Source organism: Pelophylax lessonae (assembly GCF_965119305.1).
Source record: "Pelophylax lessonae genome assembly, chromosome: 11".
Classification (NCBI taxonomy): Eukaryota; Metazoa; Chordata; class Amphibia; order Anura; family Ranidae; genus Pelophylax; species Pelophylax lessonae.
In genome coordinates, this window is record NC_138778.1 from 37346467 (window position 1) to 37367504 (window position 21038).

At 42.9% G+C, this 21038-nt stretch overlaps 1 protein-coding gene across 1 annotated transcript in view; it reads right to left on the reverse strand.

Moving 5' to 3' along the window:
* The window catches only part of LPIN3 (lipin 3), an 87065-nt gene that overhangs the window by 34477 nt on the left and 31550 nt on the right, over positions 1 to 21038 (reverse strand). Inside the window, exons 7-14 of the mRNA XM_082272056.1 lie at positions 20656 to 20845; positions 16037 to 16121; positions 14890 to 15014; positions 12875 to 12968; positions 7122 to 7191; positions 6957 to 7049; positions 1474 to 1529; positions 1235 to 1331 (exon numbers count right to left, since the gene is read on the reverse strand). Coding sequence (XP_082128182.1) covers positions 1235 to 1331; positions 1474 to 1529; positions 6957 to 7049; positions 7122 to 7191; positions 12875 to 12968; positions 14890 to 15014; positions 16037 to 16121; positions 20656 to 20845 — 810 coding nt within the window. The remainder of the gene's footprint in view (positions 1 to 1234; positions 1332 to 1473; positions 1530 to 6956; positions 7050 to 7121; positions 7192 to 12874; positions 12969 to 14889; positions 15015 to 16036; positions 16122 to 20655; positions 20846 to 21038) is intronic.

Sequence of the window (21038 nt, forward strand, 5' to 3'; positions counted from 1 at the left end):
ATCCATTGCCCAATGTCATACCTTCCCCACTCCTCTCATGCACCCATTGCCCACTGTCATACCCTCCCCATTCCTCTCCTGCACCCATTGCCCACTGTCATACCCTCTCCACTCCTCTCCTGCACCCATTGCCCACTGTCATACCCTCCCCACTCCTCTCCTGCACCCATTGCCCACTGTCATACCTTCCCCACTCCTCTCCTGCACCCATTGCCCAATGTCATACCCTCCCCATTCCTCTACTACACACGCTGCCTGCTGTTATACCTTCTTCAATCCTCTCCTGCACCTACTGTCCACACTGTCATACCCTCCTCATTACTCTCCAATACATACTACCCAATGTCATAGCCTCCCACACATACTGCCTGCTGTCATACCTTCTGCACTCCTCTCCTGTACCTGCTGTCTACCATCATACCCTCCCCTGTATATACTGTCTACTGTCATACCCTCCCCATTCCTCTCTTGTATATACTGCTCACTGTCATACCCTCCCCATTCCTTTCCCCTATATACTGCCTACTGTCATACCCTTCCCATTCCACTCCCGCACATACTGCCTGTTGTAATACCTTCTTTACTCCTCTGCTGCACCTACTGCCCTCTGTCATACTCTCCCTATTCCTCTCCCACTCCTCTTACACCCTCCTCATTTCTCTCCCACACATACTGCCCACTCTCATACCCTTCCCATTCCTCTCCCACACATACTGCCCTCTCTCATACCCCTCCCATTCCTCTCCCGCACATACAAACCACTCTCATACCCTTTGCATTCCTCTCCCACACAAACTGTCCACTGTCATACCCTTCCCATTCTTCTCCTGCACATACAGACCACTCTCATACCCTTCCCATTCCTCTCCTGTATATACTGCCTACTGTCATACCCTTCCCATTCCTCTCCTGTATATACTGCCTACTGTCATACCCTTCCCATTCCTCTCCCGCACATACAACCCACTCTCATACCCTTCCCATTCCTCTCCCACACAATCTGTCCCCTGTCATACCCTTCCCATTCCTCTCCCGCACATACAGCCCACTCTCATACCCTCCTGATTCCACTCCCACTCATACTGCCTGCTGTCATACCTTCTGCTCTCCTCTCCTGTACTTACTGCCTGCTGTCACACCGTCCCTACTCCTCTCCTGCAAATCATAGCCAATAAAAGAGTTCTTCAACTTCAAAAAGCATACATAATTGGACAGCCACAAGTCTCTCTCTTACTATCTGCTCAGATGTCAGACGTAGGGATTTCCGATATGGGCAGGGTTGTTCTGGACCGGCTGAGGGTTCTGTTGCAACTTCCACATTCTCCTCTGACCTGAGTAAACAAAAGGATCCATATTGATGCATTAAATCTGATAACAAGAGGAAATTCAATGGAAGAAGAGAGAGACCGATACAATAGGTTAAGAGGACCAGGGATAGAGAGTAAAGAACCAATAAAACGAATAAACACTCACCTATTGATACCATGATCTTCGTTCTGTTCCACATGCTCCTTAGGAACTGATACTGGCTGCACGAGGAGCAGAATGATGGAGAGAGTGAGTGGGAAGTGCGAGATAGGTAGAACTGTTAGGGTTGGCATAGTGATGTATGGATAAACATTAAACGGTATTTAAAGCCAAAACGTTTCTTTAGTTTTGGATAGAATGACTAAATGTTAAAACCCCTGTCAGATTTTTATTGTTGTCTGTATCCACACTGGACAGATTTATACTCTCTATTAATCTTGTTGACCATTGTCCTTAAAGCAGAAAGTGATGGGAAATCCAAAACGTTAGAGCTGTCACAGAATCAGAGATAAAAAATAGATGGGAAATCTTCCAATGAGGACACCTGTTCTGGAGACATCCAAGAGGAGATTTCTCTTTGCTGTGAAGAGATTTCCTCCCACTTCCTGCTGTGTCTCTGTAACAGGAAGTACAGGGAAAATCTCCTCTATAGGACATAGACAGACAAAAATAAATACAGGACCTAACAGAGATCTTAACCATTTGTAACCGCTTTATCCAAAATCCCAAAAACTATTTGGCTTTACATGCAGTTTACAACTAGGACAAATCAACATACAAATGTGTATATATATATATATATATATATATATATATATATATATATACAGTGGGTACGGAAAGTATTCAGACCCCCTTAAATTTTTCACTCTTTGTTATATTGCAGCCATTTGCTAAAATCATTTAGGTTCATTCTTCTTCCTCATGAATGTACACATAGCACCCCATACTGACAGAAAAACACAGAATTGTTGACATTGTTGCAGATTTATTAAAAAAGAAAAACTGAAATATCACATAGTCCTAAGTTTTCAGACCCTTTGCTGTGACACTCATATATTTAACTCAGGTGCTTTCCATTTCTTCTGATCATCCTTGAGATGGTTCTACACCTTCATTTGAGTCCAGCTGTGTTTGATTATACTGATTGGACTTGATTAGGAAAGCCACACACCTGTCTATATAAGACCTTCCAGATCACAATGCATGTCAGAGCAAATGAGAATCATGAGGTCAAAGGAACTGCCTGAAGAGCTCAGAGACAGAATTGTGGCAAGGCACAGATCTGGCCAAGGTTACAAAAAGATTTCTGCTGCACTTAAGGTTCCTAAGAGCACAGTGGCCGCCATAATCCTCAAATGGAAGACGTTTGGGACGACCAGAACCCTTCCTAGAGCTGGCCGTCCGGCCAAACTGAGCTATCGGGGGAGAAGAGCCTTGGTGAGAGAGGTAAAGAAGAACCCAAAGATCACTGTGGCTGAGCTCCAGAGATGCAGTCAGGAGATGGGAGAAAGTTGTAGAAAGTCAACCATCACTGCAGCCCTCCACCAGTCGGGGCTTTATGGCAGAGTGGCCCGACGGAAGCCTCTCCTCAGCGTAAGACACATGAAAGCCTGCATGGAGTTTGCTAAAAAACACCTGAAGGACTCCAAGATGGTGAGAAATAAGATTCTCTGGTCTGATGAGACCAAAATAGAACTTTTTGGCCTTAATTCTAAGCGGTATGTGTGGAGAAAACCAGGCACTGCTCATCACCTGTCCAGTACAGTCCCAACAGTGAAGCATGGTGGTGGCAGCATCATGCTGTGGGGGTGTTTTTCAGCTGCAGGGAAAGGACGACTGGTTGCAATCGAGGGAAAGATGAATGCGGCCAAGTACAGGGATATCCTGGACAAAAACCTTCTCCAGAGTGCTCTGGACCTCAGACTGGGCCGAAGGTTTACCTTCCAACAAGACAATGACCCTAAGCACACAGCTAAAATAACGAAGGAGTGGCTTCACAACAACTCTGTGACTGTTCTTGAATGGCCCAGCCAGAGCCCTGACTTAAACCCAATTGAGCATCTCTGGAGAGACCTAAAAATGGCTGTCCACCAACGTTCACCATCCAACCTGACAGAACTGGAGAGGATCTGCAAGGAGGAATGGCAGAGGATCCCCAAATCCAGGTGTGAAAGACTTGTTGCATCTTTCCCAAAAAGACTCCTGGCTGTATTAGATCAAAAGGGGGCTTCTACTAAATACTGAGCAAAGGGTCTGAATACTTAGGACCATGTGATATTTCAGTTTTTCTTTTTTAATAAATCTGCAACAATGTCAACAATTCTGTGTTTTTCTGTCAGTATGGGGTGCTATGTGTACATTCATGAAGAAGAAGAATGAACCTAAATGATTTTAGCAAATGGCTGCAATATAACAAAGAGTGAAAAATTTAAGGGGGTCTGAATACTTTCCGTACCCACTGTATATATATGGTCATCCGCTAACGTCCGCAATCCCATAGACAAACATTATGTCAGTTTTTCATCCGCAAACGGATGGGATGAAAAACGGACAGACGCCTGTGTGAAAGGACCCTAAGCGGATTGGTTTATCTGTAGAGCTGCACCAGATTTTGCACTCTGCAGTTTTAGTAAATCAACCCCTGAATGTCAGGCAATAGTGGTAAAAGAAAAGGAAGGAAGACATTTGATAAACTAATATACAGTGTGGGAAAAAAGTATTTCATCCCCTGCTGATTTTCTACGTTTGCCCACTAACAAAGAAATGATCAGTCTATAGTTTTAATGGTAGGTTTATTTTAAGATTGAGAGACAGAATAACAATAATATCCAGAAAAACGTTTTAAAAAAAGTTATAAATTGATTTGCATTTTAATGAGTGAAATAAGCATTTGATCCCCTATCAATCAGCAAGATTTCTGGCTCCCAGGTGTTTTCTTTACAGGCAATGAGACACCTGTCCACAGCAGTGGTGTATTTAGGTTTTGTGCTGCCCTAGGCCTGACTAAACTTGTGCACCCCCTAATTTAAATAACATACCGGCAGGTAGCAATGTGATCACTTTATGGGGGTGCCAGACTGATTTGCCTCCTGGACCCTGCCCTCCGGCCCTATTCACCCCATAAGACTGGCACTATACTAAAAGTGTAGCGCAAGTCGGTGGGGACTTTTTTTGTGCAGGAGATGGGAAGAGGCAGATTTTTATTCAGTGCGGGGTGCATCTTTTTTGCTGCCCCCCCCTGCAAAGTGCCGCCCTAGGCCAGGGCCTTATTGGCCTAGGCCAAGATACAGCACTGGTCCACAGAAGTAATGATCATGAGAACGGTGAGGAATCAGCCCAGAACTACACAGGAGGATCTTGTCAATGATCTCAAGGCAGCTGGGACCATAGTCACCAAGAAAACAATTGGTAAAACACTACACCGTCAAGGCCCGAAATCCTGCAGCGCCTGCAAGGTCCCCCTGCTCAAGAAAGCACATGTACAGGCCAGTCTGCAGTTTGCTAATGAACATCTGAATGATTCAGAGGAGAACTGGGTAAAAGTGTTGGTAAGATGAGACCAAAATCAAGCTCCTTGGCATCAACTAAAAACTTGCCGAGTTTGGAGGAGGAGGAATGCTGCCTATGACCCCCACTGTCAAACATGGGGGTGTAAACATTATTCTTTAGGGGTGTTTTCTGCTAAGGGGACAGGACAACTTCACTGCATCAAAGGGACAATGAATGGGGCCATGTATTGTCAAATCTTGGGTGAGAACCTCCTTCCCTCATTCCAGCATGACAAAAACACATGGCAACAAAATAGTGGCTGAAAAAGAAGCACATTAAGGTTCCGGAGTGGCCTAGCCAGTTTTCAGACCTTAATACTATAGAAAATATGTGGAGGGAGCTGAAGTTCGAGTTTCCAAACGTCAGCCTCGAAACCTTAATGACTTGGAGAGGATCTGCAAAGAGGAGTAGGACAAAATCCCTCCTGAGATGCGTGCAAACCTGGTGGCCAACTACAAGAGACGTCTGACCTCTGTGATTGCCAACAAGGGTTTTGTCACTAAGTACCAAGTCATGTTTTGTGAAGGGGTCAAATAATTATTTCACTCATTAACCACTTGCCTACTGTGCACTTAAACCCCCTTCCCATCCAGACCAATTTTTAGCTTTCAGTGCTCTCACACTTTGAATGACAATTGCGCGGTCAAGCTACACTGTACCCATATGAAATGTTTATCATTTTTTTCACACAAATAGAGCTTTCTTTTGGTGGTATTTAATCATCTCTGGGTTTTTTATTTTTTACAAAAAAAAAAGAAAAAAGACAGAAAATTTTGAAAAAAAAAAAGTTTTTCTTATTTTCTGCGAGTAAATTTTGAAAATAAATAAATTTTTCTCCTTCACTGATGTGCGCTGATGAGGCGGCACTGATGGGCACTGATAGGCTGCACTGATGGGCACTGATGAGGTGGCACTTATGGGCACTTATGAGGTGGCACTTATGGGCACTGATGAGGTGGCACTGATGAGGAGGTACTAATATGCCGCACTGATGAGCACTGATAGGCGGCACTGATGAGCACTGATAGGTGGCACTGCTGGGCACTGAGAGGTGGCACTCCTGGGTACTGAGAGGTGGCACTGCTGGGCACTGAGAGGTGGCACTGACGGGTGGCACTGATGGGCACTGGCGGGTGGCACTGATAGACACTGACGGGTGGCACTGATGAGCACTGATGGGCGGCACTGATGAGCACTGATGGGCAGCACCATCAGTGCCCACAATCAGTGCCCATAGTGCTGCCAGTCAGTGCCTAGATGAGCAGGCACTGATGGGCACTGACTGGCAGCACTATGGGCACTGATTGTGGGCACTGATGGGGGGCACTGATGGCGGGCACTGATGGTGGGCACTTCGTGTATTTTATTTACCTTGTGTAATCAGGGCACTGGTGATTAGTGCCCTGATTACATTCCTCTGTGTCCCCAACGGCTGATCGGCTCTGCTCCTTCCTCACACTGCAGTCTCTGTGTGAGGAAGGAGAGCTGGCGATGAGAGATGATCTCATATGTTTACATATGAGATCATCTCTCATTGCATGGGCCGATCACGTGGTAAATGGCCGCTGTGATTGGCCATTTACAACGATCTGTGATTGGCTGTGTCCGAGGGACACGGCCGACACAGATTTTCCCCGATGCGCGCTCGCGGGATCGCGCAGGGAGCCTGTCTCTGGGAGGCCGTTTAAAAACGGCCTCCCGGAAATTCGAGTCCGTGCTGTAGCCGTACTTCGGCCATAGCGCGGATCTGAAGAAGTTAAAATGCAAATAAATGAATTACTTTTTTGAAATGCGTTTTTCTGGATTTTATTTGTTGTTATTCTGTCTCTCACTGTTAAAATAAACCTACCATTAAAATAATAGACTGATCATTTCTTTGTCAGTGGGCAAATGTACAAAATCAGCAGGGGATCAAATACTTTTTTCCCTCACTGTAAGCCTGAAGAACAAGGGAAAATAATTCTGGACTGGATCTTATCAAGCAAAATATAAAGTCCTAAATATGACCAGCTATGTGATGAAGCTGGGAGAACAGCAGTATTATAAGAATGTGTATAGATTTTACTGTGCAAATTTGAGTACTTTTGTCTACTCACCGGTTGGTTGGGCAGACTTCTCCTTCTCCAAGAAAACCACCATCCCCGACTTTGAGGAGGCATCCTCTGCTGAGTCAGCTGATCGATCACCCCCTACAGACAGTAGAAAAGCATAAGCAAAAGAATGACAGAAATAGGAGCCGAATGTGACCTGCTATACATTACCTGGGGCAGTTCTTGGTTGAAGGCTTGCATACTTAACACAAGAGGGGCGGCTGTAGCCCAATTGTAATACCTTTGGAGAGCAAGAAAAACATTAGTGAACTTTTAGGGCTTTCTTAAAAGTACGAGGGGGCAAAAAAAACATAAATACATTAGCAGATAATTTTTTAAAGAGAAACTGGTGCAGTTTTTGTTAACCATTAAAAAATCTTGTTTTTATCCATATTTGTAGCTATATCTGTAAATGAAAAAAAAAGGCCATGTTTTTAATGCAGGCTTGGCTTTCCCATTTAGTAGCATACCTTTTGTCGCTGAATGTTGGGCGACATCAGCCGGTTCAATAAAAAACGGCCAACATTCGGCTGTGTGTATGGCAGGCGGGCAGGCTTCTGTCGGAGGTGCATGCCGGAAAACCAGCAGCCAACCGGCTCCCAATCAGCACTGACTGGAGTACTCTGGCGGGGGAAGGGGGGGCACCCCCCTGTCAGAACACAATAGAAAAACAGGGGAGATTGTTGTATTAAAAACCTAAAAACTAGCGGTGTGTACTAGGCTTTAGACCCCATTCACACTAGCGCGACTTGTCAGGTAACTTGGTCGCCTGACAAGTCGCGGTGGGTTGCCTGCCATTGATTAGCACAGGACCCGTTCTAATAGGAGCGACACAAGTTGCTCCGACTTAGAAAAAGGGTCCTGTACTACTTTGGGGCGACCTGGGCCGACTTGCATTGACTTCAATGATATGAAGTCCGTGCATGTCGCGCCGAGGTTGCGGTGCACACTTCACAGGTCACCCCAGCAAGTCGTGTCGTCCCTGTGTGAATGGGCTCTTAGTAAATGTGCCTTAATGTTCCCCTTTTTACAAGGCAGGTTTACCAGCCTGGGAGCTGTTTGAAAACATTACCAAAGGAAGCTTATCCTGTACTGAATTGATGGCACAATGCAATGGTTGATCACCTGATCAAGGATCAGGTGATTTAGAATCAATGCTAAGAGCAGACGTGGAAGTGGTTCAGACCTTAGAAGTGTTCATTAGCGCTTACAGATATTTTAAAACTTGCATCATTGTGACCTTCCCAATTTTTCCCTCTTTTCAAGCTCTGTCTGTTCACTTTAAAAACACCTTAGAACACATTAGCGCTATTAATATATCCAGGAACACCAAGTAACATACTACCTGTCTGCAGTAAGCACTGGTGAGCAGTAGAATGCTATAGCATCCTCTTGTCTGATTAAATGTCTTCATTATCAAAAGTCATATATGAAGTTTTCTATACTGCACCGCACTTATGTAATCTATTGGGAAACAGATCAGAAACTGCTGGAAGAAGACAGCTCCTGCGTTATTTAAGCAAGCCCTGCCTATCCCATGAGATCAAACACAGCCAAATTTGGTAAACCAATTTCACTTCTGGAGGGATTTGTAATTCCTTCAATTGTCAGGTTTCGGGGCAAGCAGTCCTCTTTAATGTACAATTCAGTCTGCAGATCAGTACATGCGCCAAGAAGAAATGGCTGCACACCATGACAATGTTAGTCCGTTTTTTGCAAAATTCGAATGAATCCAACAAAATCACCACAGGACAGTAGCAGATAAAGAAGGTTGACGCGTTTCACTCAATTAAACTGTGCTTACTCATGAGTAAGCTCAATTTAATTGTGTGAAACGAGTCAACCTTCTGTATCTGCTACTGTCCTGTGGTGATTTTGTTGTTTTTATTATAATTTTGCATAAAAGGACTAACATTGTCATGGTGGGCAGCCATTTCTTCTTGACACATGCATCCCACAAAGGCAGACCAGGGCTAGAACCCAGTACAGTCAGACTGAATCCAAAAAAAGCAGTGTTTATACTGGCCCAGGCCTGCAATGATACTGTGGTAAGAGGTTTTATTTGCAAAGGTTTTTGGTGTCCAAGGTATACTAAATAGGTAATGTGATTTAACATGAAATTTTGTTATTTTTTTTTTTACAGATAATGGGTTATTTTAATGCTTATGACTCCCAGCATATATAAATCTAGTACAGCCTTTTTCAACCAAAGTGCCCAGGCACCCTGGGGTGCCTTGAAGCTTCTTCTGGGGTGCCTTAGCAAAATGCCTAAAGATTGTATCCAAGCCAGCAGTTGGATGAAGCCTACCTTTTACTTACACAAAGCCACAAGTTTTCATTATGCACCATTATGACTTTATAGACACTGGCATCCTAACAACCAATGATGTCATCAGTTGAAAAGGAGGATGTCTGTCACCTTCACAGCCTCCTTGTTTGACCCTCCTCTGCCTCTCAACATCAGCACTGGGGTCAAATTAGCTGAATGATGGAGAGAAATTGAGGGAGAAAAGAAACATTGGAATACTAGTCAGTACCAGTGTGCAAAAGTGTATTTGCTTTGGAAGAAAGAATCTTCTTTAACATTGGGTGTCCTACATGTGTGGATGTTGCTGCATTATGTAAAACTACAGTCAGGTCCATAAATATTGGGACATCGACACAATTCTAATCTTTTTGGCTCTATACACCACCACAATGAATTTGAAATGAAACAAACAAGATGTGCTTTAACTGCAGACTTTCAGCTTTAATTTGAGGGTATTTACATCCAAATAAGGAAAACGGTGTGGGAATTACAACAGTTTGTATATGTGCCTCCCACTTTTTAAGGGACCAAAAGTAATGGGACAGATTAACAATCATAAATCAAACTTTCACTTTTTAATAATTGGTTGCAAATCCTTTGCAGTCAATTACAGCCTGAAGTCTGAAACGCATAGACATCACCAGACGCTGGGTTTCATCCCTGGTGATGCTCTACCAGGCCTCTACTGCAACTGTCTTCAGTTCCTGCTTGTTCTTGGGGCATTTTCCCTTCAGTTTTGTCTTCAGCAAGTGAAATGTATGCTCAATCGGATTCAGGTCAGGTGATTGACTTGGCCATTGCATAACATTTAACTTCTTTCCCTTAAAAAACTCTTTGGTTGCTTTCGCAGTATGGTAAAAAAAGGTTTGGGGTGCACCCGCGCTATGGATAGCAACACAAATACTGAACCAACAGTTTCAAATTCAGGGTGTGGGGATCAGATGGTTATGCTGCCTCCAACTTACCACAAGGGTAAAGAAATGTAGGGGTTAGGAGGTGTTGGTATGGGGCGCTACCACCTTGCACAGCGAATTTCTTCGTTGTATGTGATCCAAAAATTAAAGTGCACAGTGCTTATTGGTGAGCAGATATTGTGCAAATTAAAATTATTTTATTGTTAAAATCTTAAATGTGCAATATAGTGCAAATATAAAAATATAAAAAGACGGTAATTATCGTGTATCAATTGGATTGTACCGTATATGTATCACTCATCGGATGTAAACAATCATATATAAGTGACCAGTGCAAAAAAGTGCTAAGTGCAATTGAGTGATTTAAACAATAAATGCTTTATTGTGGTCTCCTTTTAAAGAGGAAACTGACATCCGTGGTGAATATTACAAACACTATGCAGTGTAAAGTGAGAGAATAAAACGCCTGTTGCGCGTGTTAAGAGTGAGGAGTGCTAATACCGTGGGTAAAGCACTTACCAATGTCCTCTCCCTTCTCACTCTAGTATACTGTGTCTCCCTTCTCCTGATGCCTGTAAGAGCTGGTTGTTCCGTGCATGTAGTTGCGCTTGCATCTAGGGAGTCAGTGTACAAAAGACCAAGAGAGCTTCCATTGCGTAGTATAGTACAACATTGAGGGAAAAATAAGTATCGACTCACTGTTAGGAAGTTCACCGTCAGCTTGTTTGGTGTGTCTCCAGTGTTCGGCCGCGCGGTGTTTCCACGTTCCACCGGCCGGAGCCACCTAACCGGAAGTGACGTATGACGCTGTTTTGCCGCGGCTGACGGTGAACTTCCTAACAGTGAGTCGATACTTATTTTTCCCTCAATGTTGTACTATACTACGCAATGGAAGCTCTCTTGGTCTTTTGTACACTGACTCCCTAGATGCCAGCGCAACTACATGCACGGAACAACCAGCTCTTACAGGCATCAGGAGAAGGGAGACACAGTATACTAGAGTGAGAAGGGAGAGGACATTGGTAAGTGCTTTACCCACGGTATTAGCACTCCTAACTCTCAACACGCGCAACAGGCGTTTTATTCTCTCACTTTACACTGCATAGTGTTTGTAATATTCACCACGGATGTCAGTTTCCTCTTTAAAAGGAGACCACAATAAAGCATTTATTGTTTAAATCACTCAATTGCACTTAGCACTTTTTTGCACTGGTCACTTATATATGATTGTTTACATCCGATGAGTGATACATATACAGTACAATCCAATTGATACACGATAATTACCGTCTTTTTATATTTTTATATTTGCACTATATTGCACATTTAAGATTTTAACAATAAAATAATTTTAATTTGCACAATATCTGCTCACCAATAAGCACTGTGCACTTTCATTTTTGGATCACATACAACGAAGAAATTCGCTGTGCAAGGTGGTAGCGCCCCATACCAACACCTCCTAACCCCTACATTGCTTTCGCAGTATGCTTCGGGTCATTGTCCATCTGCACTGTGAAGCACCGTCCAATGAGTTCTGAAGCATTTGGCTGAATAGGAGAAGATAATATTGCCCAAAACTCTTCAGAATTCATCCTGCTTCTTTTGTCAGCAGTCACATCATCAATAAATACAAGAGAACCAGTTCCACTGGCAGCCATACATGCCCACGCCATGACACTACCACCACCATGCTTTACTGATGAGGTGGTTTGCTTTGGATAATGAGCAGTTCCTTTCCTTCTCCATACTCTTCTCTTCCCATCACTCTGGTACAAGTTGATCTTGGTCTCATCTATTCATAGGATGTTGTTCCAGAACTGTGAAGGCTTTTTTAGATGTTGTTTGGCAAACTCTAATCTGGCCTTCCTGTTTTTGAGGCTCACCAATGGTTTACATCTTGTGGTGAACCCTCTGTATTCACTCTGGTGAAGTCTTCTCTTGATTGTTGACTTTGACACACATACACCTACCTCCTGGGGAGTGTTCTTGATCTGGCCAACTGTTGTGAAGGGTGTTTTCTTCACCAGGGAAATAATTCTTCGGTCATCCACCACAGTTGTTTTCCGTGGTCTTCCCGGGTCTTTTGGTGTTGCTGAGCTCACCGCTGCATTCTTTCTTTTTAAGGATGTTCCAAACAGTTGATTTGGCCACACCTAATGTTTTTTGCTATCTCTCTGATGGGTTTGTTTTGTTTTTTCAGCCTAATGATGGCTTGCTTCACTGATAGTGACAGCTCTTTGGATCTCATATTGAAAGTTGACAGCAACAGATTCCAAATGCAAATAGCACACTTGAAATGAACTCTGGACCTTTTATCTTCTCCTTGTAAATGGGATAATGAGGGAATAACACACACCTGGCCATGGAACAGCTGAGCAGCCAATCGTCCCATTACTTTTGGTCCCTTAAAAAGTGGGAGGCACATATACAAACTGTTGTAATTCCTACACCTTTCACCTGATTTGGATGTAACTACCCTCAAATTAAAGCTGAAAGTCTGCAGTTAAAACACATCTTGTTTGTTCCATTTCAAATCAATTGTGGTGGTGTATAGAGCCAAAAAGATTAGAATTGTGTCAATGTCCCAATATTTATGGACCTGACTGTATTAACTGAAAATAAGCTTATTCTATAGAACTTTAAAGAAAAGACTAAACAAAAACAACAATGGAGGAAATACGTTATAAAATGGTTCACACTTATTGTTTATCTGGAGCACCAGTCTTGGGTTGTCTATCAGTGAAGGGTTTTTGCAGAAATCGGAATATGAGATCTTGTATTTCTGGAACCGGTCTGTGCGTGGAGAGAAGACAATTAGACTGCAGACAAACAGGGTAAATGTAAAGCTGGACGTAGATGTCATACGAAGGTCAGACACTCTTACCCAATTCGGTCAACAAACAACCTTACCAATGGATTTATCAACCTAAAGTCTGTTGATTAAAGCTGTCTTTACACTGTACATATGTCTGCCGATTCTCAATGTACTAGACAAAATTAGCTCATAAGTGGCCCTGTCGGCACCCGCCCATACCACATTTTTCAATTTAAAAATTGCAGCCACTGTTCAGGTGTTCTGACAGCCACTGGTGGTAGCTGTTAGAATGTAGTAGCTTGGCAGGGGAGATTTGCCCATTCTAGCAGTGTATAGCCAGCTTCTGAAGTATTTGCTGAAGAATTATGTAACATGGGTAATCTATGTTGATCTATAGTCAAAACTTTTTTTTTATTTAGGTATAGAGCAGTGATTTCTAAACTATGGTATGTGGACCAGATGTGGCCCTATGCTCATCTTTTCTTTTGCCCTTGGGGCATTAAATTCTCACACAATACGAGGCACTATTTCTCCCACTGATGCCAACAATGAGGTACTATTCCTTCCACTGATACCAACAATAAAGCACTATTCCCTTCACTGATACCAATGATGGGCACTATCCTTTCCACTGACACCAACGATAGGGCACTATTCCTTCCACTGAAAACAATGATGGGGCACTATTCCTTCCACTAACACCAATGATGGCACACTATTCCTTCTACTGACACCAACAATGGGGCATAATTCCTCCCACTGATATAAACGATGGAACACCATCCCTTCCTACTGACGCCAAAGATAAGGCCCTATTCCTTCCACTGACACAAATGATGGAGCACTATTCCTTCCACTGACACCAATAATGGGGCACTATTCCTTCCACTGACACCAATGATGGGGCACTATTCCTTCTACTGATACCAATGAAGGGGCACTATTCCTTCCACTGATACCAATGATGGGGCCCTATTACTTCCACTGACACCAATGAATGGGCACTATTCCTTCTACTGACACCAATGATGGGGCACTATTCCTTCTACTGATACCAATGATGGGGCACTATTCCTTCTACTGACACCAATAATTGGGCACTTTTCCTTCTACTGACACCAATGATGGGGCACTATTCCTTCCACCGACACCAATGATGGGGCACTATTCCTTCTACTCATACCAATGAAGGGGCACTATTCCTTCCACCGACACCAATGATGGGGCGCTATTCCTTCTACTGATACCAATGAAGGGGCACTATTCCTTCCATTAAAACCAATGATGGGCACTATTCCTTCCACTGATATAACCGATGAAACAGCATCCCTCCCACTGACACCAAAGACAGGGCACTATGCATCCTACTGACACCAATGATAGTTAATATTTCTGCTCCTACTAACCACAGGCAGGTACATTTTAACTCCCACTGACCTCCAAGCCTGAGCAATAATTTAGAACCACTGACATTGGGGCTTTTTGTACTCCCAATGGCCACTGACTGGCCCCTCCAAAGTCTTTGTCTATTTGTATTTGTGTCCCATAAGGAAAATTTCCCTCAATGACAGTTTATAAGACACAACAGGAAGGGAGAGGACATTTCTCCAAAGTGAGGACAAATGCCCTCTTAGACAACTATCTCTGGAAAGGTGTCCCTGTTGAAAGATTTCCCCTCACCTCCTGTTTTAGAGACAACTGCAGACTTTTTTGCTTTAGCCCTAGTAAAAAATAAGTTGGACTAGATATACACTTTAATTAATCAAATTATTCAAGTAAGCCAAAATCCCAAAAGGTTATGTCATGTAAAGTCTTACCATCTCCCCCAACAATCCTCATATATTACTCAATGAAACACCCTGCTGATCTGATAGTGTGACTTTATCATTGTCAACATACCTTCAGGAATGTTCCAGGAGTCTGCAAGGCCTCCACACAGTGACAAAGCTACACATGACTCCATGTTGTCATCTGCTACGTTCTCTGAGTCGTGCTGATTGGGTGGCGGTGGTGGGTGTGGTTCACTGTGGAAAGAAAGAAGGCTTCTTTTCAAAGGTTGAGGAATTTCAATTTTTCAGGGCATTTTAAAGCTGAACTCTACATAGTTACATATAGTTACATAGTAGGTGAGGTTGAATAAAGACAATAGTACATCCAGTTCAACCTGTGTAGATGTGTGTGGCTGTAATCATCTCACATAGCCCTGAATGTTCTGATCCTTGAGATGTACGTCTAAGAGTCTTTTGAAAGCCACCATACTACCCGCAGAAACCACCTCTTGTGGTAGAGAATTCCACAATCTTGTAGCCCTAACAGTAAAGAACCCCCCACGTTGCCTGAGGTTAAAACGCTTCTCCTCTAATCGCATTGTATGCCCTCGAGTCCTCATGCAATCCCTTCGACTGAACAGCTTTTTTTCTAAGCGGAGATCCCCATTGAGATATTTAAAAATTGCTATCATGTCCCCCCTCAGGCGTCTCTTCTCCAGGGAGAATAAATCAAGCGATTGCAGACGCTCTTCATAATTAAGCCTCCAATCCCCTAATTCGTTTAGTTGCCCTTCTCTGGGATAAGGAAATATTGTCTAAATCACTAAATCATGTCCTGTGTCTTCATATTCAATCTTGGTGTGCTTTGTGTTTTTCCTCCAGATCTTTGCAATAATTCAGAGTAAAACCTTGACTCTGCATGAGCTTCCTGTATTAAAGACCAGTCACTGCTGCCCTCTCTCTTTTTGCAGGGTTACTGATCTTGTCTCCGCCCCTTCCTGTAATTTTCTTCAGGCAGCCTATAGTGGGTGGAGCCTGCTGGGTCCCTCCCACAGCTCTCCTCTCTGCATAGTGATGATGTCACTGCTACTTTTACAAGGTAATATTAAAGGATTTATATCCCTTGTGGCTTTTGAGGAATATATTTAAGTGAAAGTTTTTGTTCCTAGAGTTCAGCTTTAACTCATATTAATTTTAGCCTGGTATAATTATTGCATGTTGTGTCTACTATTTTCACTATGGTGCAGCTACATTCTCATATACTCTCCAATACTGACCTGTTGGGAAAATAGAGGGATACTTCCTGAGAGTCTGGAGAAAGCACTTCATCAGGTAAAATTGTTAGAGTTGCAGAAGGAGCATCTGCAAGAGAGAAATACTAAGGTCAAACTAAAAAAGGATTTAGAGTGGGGGCGCCCCGGGTTCGATTCCAGGCCAATGCAAAAAAAAAAAAAAAAAAGGATTTAGAGTTTTAGAACATATATTAGAAGAACAGCTAACTATCTAACCACTTGCTTACCAAGCCAATTCTGACACTTCTCACATACATGTGAAAATCTACTTTTTTTGCTAGAAAATGACTTAGAACCCCTAAACTTTATATACAGTATCTCACTAGAGTGAGTACAACCCTCACATTTTTGAAAATATATTATTATATCTTTTCATGTGACAACACTGAAGAAATGACACTTTGCTACAATGTAAAGTAGTGAGTGTACAGCTTGTATAACAGTGTAAATTTGCTTTCCCCTCAAAATATCTCAACACAGCCATTAACGTCTAAACCTCTGGCAACAAGAGTGAGTACATCCCTAAGTCAAAATGTCCAAATTGGGCCCAATTCGCCATTTCCCTCCCCGGTGTAATGTGACTTGTTAGTGTTACAAGGTCTCAGGTGTGAATGGGGAGCAGTTGTGTTGGTGTTATCGCTCTCATTATCTCATACTGGTCACTAGAAGTTCAACATGGCACCTCATGGCAAAGAACGCTCTAAAGGATCTGAAAAAAAAAGAATTGTTTCTCTTCATGAAGATGGCCTAGGCTATAAGAAGATTGCCAAGACCCTGAAACTGAGCTGCAGCACGGTGGGCAAGACCATACAGCGACAGGTTCCACTCAGGACAGGCCTTGTTATGATCGACCATAGGAGTTGAGTGCACATGCTCAGTGTCATATTCAGAGGTTTGTCTACAATCTGTACCAGTAATACTCAAAACAGGGTACATTGATATCCCCTTTTAATTGCTGTTGCAGGTAAGTTGACCTAGGATGTCAGGTGGAGGGATTGCTACACCAGAGTCCTCTCTGAGAAATATATGACAGTGAAGTCTAATTTCATCCACTTCACTTAATTTGTCAGGGTTGTGTGTTTGAAGGCCTTATGTGGGCCTTATCTATCAAACAAAGTCTTTATTACTCAACAACACATAATCAGATTTAAGCCTTTCATTTTTTTTACACTGTATTTACACTGTTATACAAGCTGTACACTCACTACTTTACATTGTAGCAAAGTGTCATTTCTTCAGTGTTGTCACATGAAAAGATATAATAAAATATTTACAGAAATGTGAGGGGTGTACTCACTTTTGTGAGATACTGTATATATATATATATATATATATATATATATATATATATTAGCAGAGGCCCTATAATATAAAATGATGGGTGTTGCAATTTGTTTTTATGTCACAGGGCATTTGCACAGAGTTTTTTTTTTTTTTGGGAAAAAAATACACTTTAAGTAATTTTATTGCACACAAACAGAATATAATACCCAATTTTTGGGTAAGCTTGGGAAAGACAGCTGCAGCGGCTGCCTTCCGCCACTCGCACTACTGATCGAGTGACTGTTCAGCCCCTCAAGTCCCTTGCAGGGAATCGCTTGCTGCAAATTTTGAAACTGGGATGCAAGTGCAGGTATCATTCCGGTATAACCACTGCAACCTAAGAAGGTCCATGGACTTCCAATGGTCAGCAAGTGGTTATTTGGCACATTGAATTTTTTCTGCAGTTTATTTAAGAATTGCTGTGATCTACTGGCCCCCTGGACCGATGTTAATCTTTCTTGATGACTTCTTTGGCTTGCTATCCTATTTTTATTCTGCTGTTTCCCACAATCATTCTCAGTGACTTCAACATCCCTGGTAATACTGAAGCCTAGCACACGCCGGCCGGCATTCGGCCTGTGTTTACGTCAGCCGGGCCGGCATCTGTAAATGGGGCATGACTGAAAACGGTCTGCCGATCCGCACTGACTGGTGTGTTCTGGTGGGAGGGCTGTCCCCCTGTCAGAACACAAAAGCTCAGCAGGAGAGATCTGGGTTAAACTAAAAAAATACTACTGTGTACCAGGCTTTACACTTCTGCTACTTTCTAAACTTCTCAGTGTAACCTCCTCATTTGACCTGAACCAATGGATACCACTCACTCTGATGGCAACACCATCAACCTTGTTTTCTCCTATCTATGCACTCGGTGCAACCTGTACAACAATCCTTTTCCTCTCTCTGATCACAACCTTATTGGTTGAACTCTCTCCCTGTTTTTCACCTCCTCTCCCTCCAACAGCCTAACAGTTACCCGTAGAAATCTTTGCCATTTTAACCCTTTCTCTCCCTCTACAACAATCCTTTTCCTCTCTCTGATCACTACCTTATTAGTTGAGCTCTCTCCCTGTCTTTCACAGCCTAACAGTTGCCCGTAGAAATCTTCGCCATTTTAACCCTTTTCTTCTGTACTCTGCAACTAACCACCTCTATGACAAAATCTCACCCATGTCCTGCCTCAATCTAGCTATTTATGTCTACAACAGTTTACTGTCATCCTCCCTTGACACATTTCCCTCTCTACACACAGTATCAGGCCCCGACTACAAGCTTGGCAAACGGACAACACCAGAAGTCTCAAAAAAAATAGCGGCGCTCTTGAACGTCTGTGGCGTAAGTCTCAGAAAGACTTCAACCAACATAAATCTACCAATTCCTGCCTCCACATCACCAAGCAGACTTATTTTATCACTCTCATTAACACCCCCTCATCCAGTCCCCATCAACTCTTCTCTACCTTTAACACTCTACTTCGTCCTCCACTGCCTCCACCCACTAACTCACTCACTGCCCTGGAGATCGCCAATAATTTGAAAAATAAGATTGATACAATTTGTGATAAGATCTCCACTGCACAGATGTGTCCCTCACTTAACACTCCATGTCCATGGGTACACTCAATACTTCCTTCCCACAAGTCCCAACCCGCGTAACCACCTGCTTCCTGGACTCTGTTCCCCAGCAATACTACTGTACCCTCTGGCTCTATCCTTCACTCTTTAACTCACATCTTCAATCTCTTCCTCTCTTCTGGCCTCATCCCCAACCCTCTTAAACATGCACTAGTCACCCCCATAGTTGAAAAACCCTAATTGCACCACATACATCTTAACAACCTACGTCCCATCTCCTTGCTCCCCTTTTCCTCCAAACAATTTGAACGCCTGGTCTACAACCAACGAGAATAACTTTCTTGATTCCCTTCAGTCTTGATTTTGCCCTCAACACTCCACAGAGATTGATCTCCTAAAACTCACAAACAATTTACTAATGCCTAAAAGTGATCTCCAGTGGATCAATTTTTTAAAGGATGGTTGACTGGCTTTGGATATGCTTTAATTTCATTCAAAGCACATTCACAGATCAAATCAGTTAGGCTCCATTTTTGTTTTTCAAAATTGAATGGCCTTTTTTACTGTACAATATTTTATATCACCTATAAAGTATACCTAAAGCCAAACCCTTTTGTCTTTTGGATAGAGTAGGGCCCTGGCACCTAGCCTACGAACCTTACTGGGCTGCCCTTGGGGCTCTTGCAGACACATCCTAGAGTGGTGTCTAGGATCTTGCTGAGAAAAATATCAAATGTGACCCAAGTAATTTATAAGAGAGCTGTCGGGAGCACAAATGTAAGAGCACTGATTTGTAAAAGGGGCTTTAATAGCATTGATCTCTAGCACTCTCACGTAAGATGTCTCTTGGCTATGGCTGTCTCCTGAAGCATGTCTCCAACCACTCCTATAGCGTTTCTTCAGTCGCTGGCCATGTTCTGTTGCATGTCTTCAGTCTCTGACAGCTTTTGTAATACTACAATTACTAAATAGTATGTGTAGCCCTTTGGGGATGGCAGGGGCTGCAAATTTGGAGCCCTATAATAAGCAAGTTGACCACAACTGGACCAGGGCATGGAGAAAGCCCCTGTCCGTTTTTTGCTGTTGTTGTTGTGTTTGCAGCTTTGGGGAAAGTCACCCCTTAGACAGGTGCCTATCCCTGTTCCAGTGGTAACTCCAAAGTTTGGATTTTAAACACTATACATTAGTGAGAATGGGAACATGGACAAATAGAATAGTGAAGCTTCCCAGAGGAAACACAGACACCAATAAGCAACCTGATAAAGGATCCAAGCATTCTCTACTAAATAAAATATATATATATATATATATAGGCTTTAGATACAATTTAATCTTTAGAGACTATAATGACAAAAAATTAAATAAATGCATTCATACAGGGCCATCTTTAATATTTATTGGACCCTGGGTAAATATTTTCTTGTACCCTCCCGAATCCACTTATCAACTATTTGCAAGCAATGCAAGCTCAAGGGGCAGCTGCTTTGGTCCCCACAACAATTACTGGGCCCAGGGCAGCTGCCCCTTTTGCCCTGTGTTAAAGACGGCCCTGCATTTATATATAAACTAGTCACGCATGGGATAAGATTAGATTCGTTGACAGCAGTTCAAGAGGAAAATCCTTTTGTTTTGCAATATATACAGATGTAGGTCTATGAGTGGATGAAACCAGGTTGAGCTGCTATATACAGAATCTTCTTCATGGCTCACCTGGAAGAACCTGGAAAGCAGGGGTATCCTCTGATCCCTCTAATAGAGTAACATGGAAAGTGCCATCCTCCTCTTTAGTTATGTGAAGTTCAGGGTCTGCTGAGACAGTGGAAGGTATCTCAACCAGCTCCCTGACAGGACTAGGTGGTGTGGACTGTGACATTTGAGAGCCAATATCAGACCGAGTGACCTGGCAAAGATAAAAGAAATTATTAAAATGCTGATAGACTGATGTTGGTTGAGGCACTTACAGGACTTGTCAGCTAGAGAATTTCAGCAAACAGAAAATCTTTATTTAGTGACTAAAATTTTGGTGGGGCCCAGCCTTTTTAAGGTGAAACATTTGATACCCAATAAAAGTTTGTGGTTTGCTAATTCTCCTG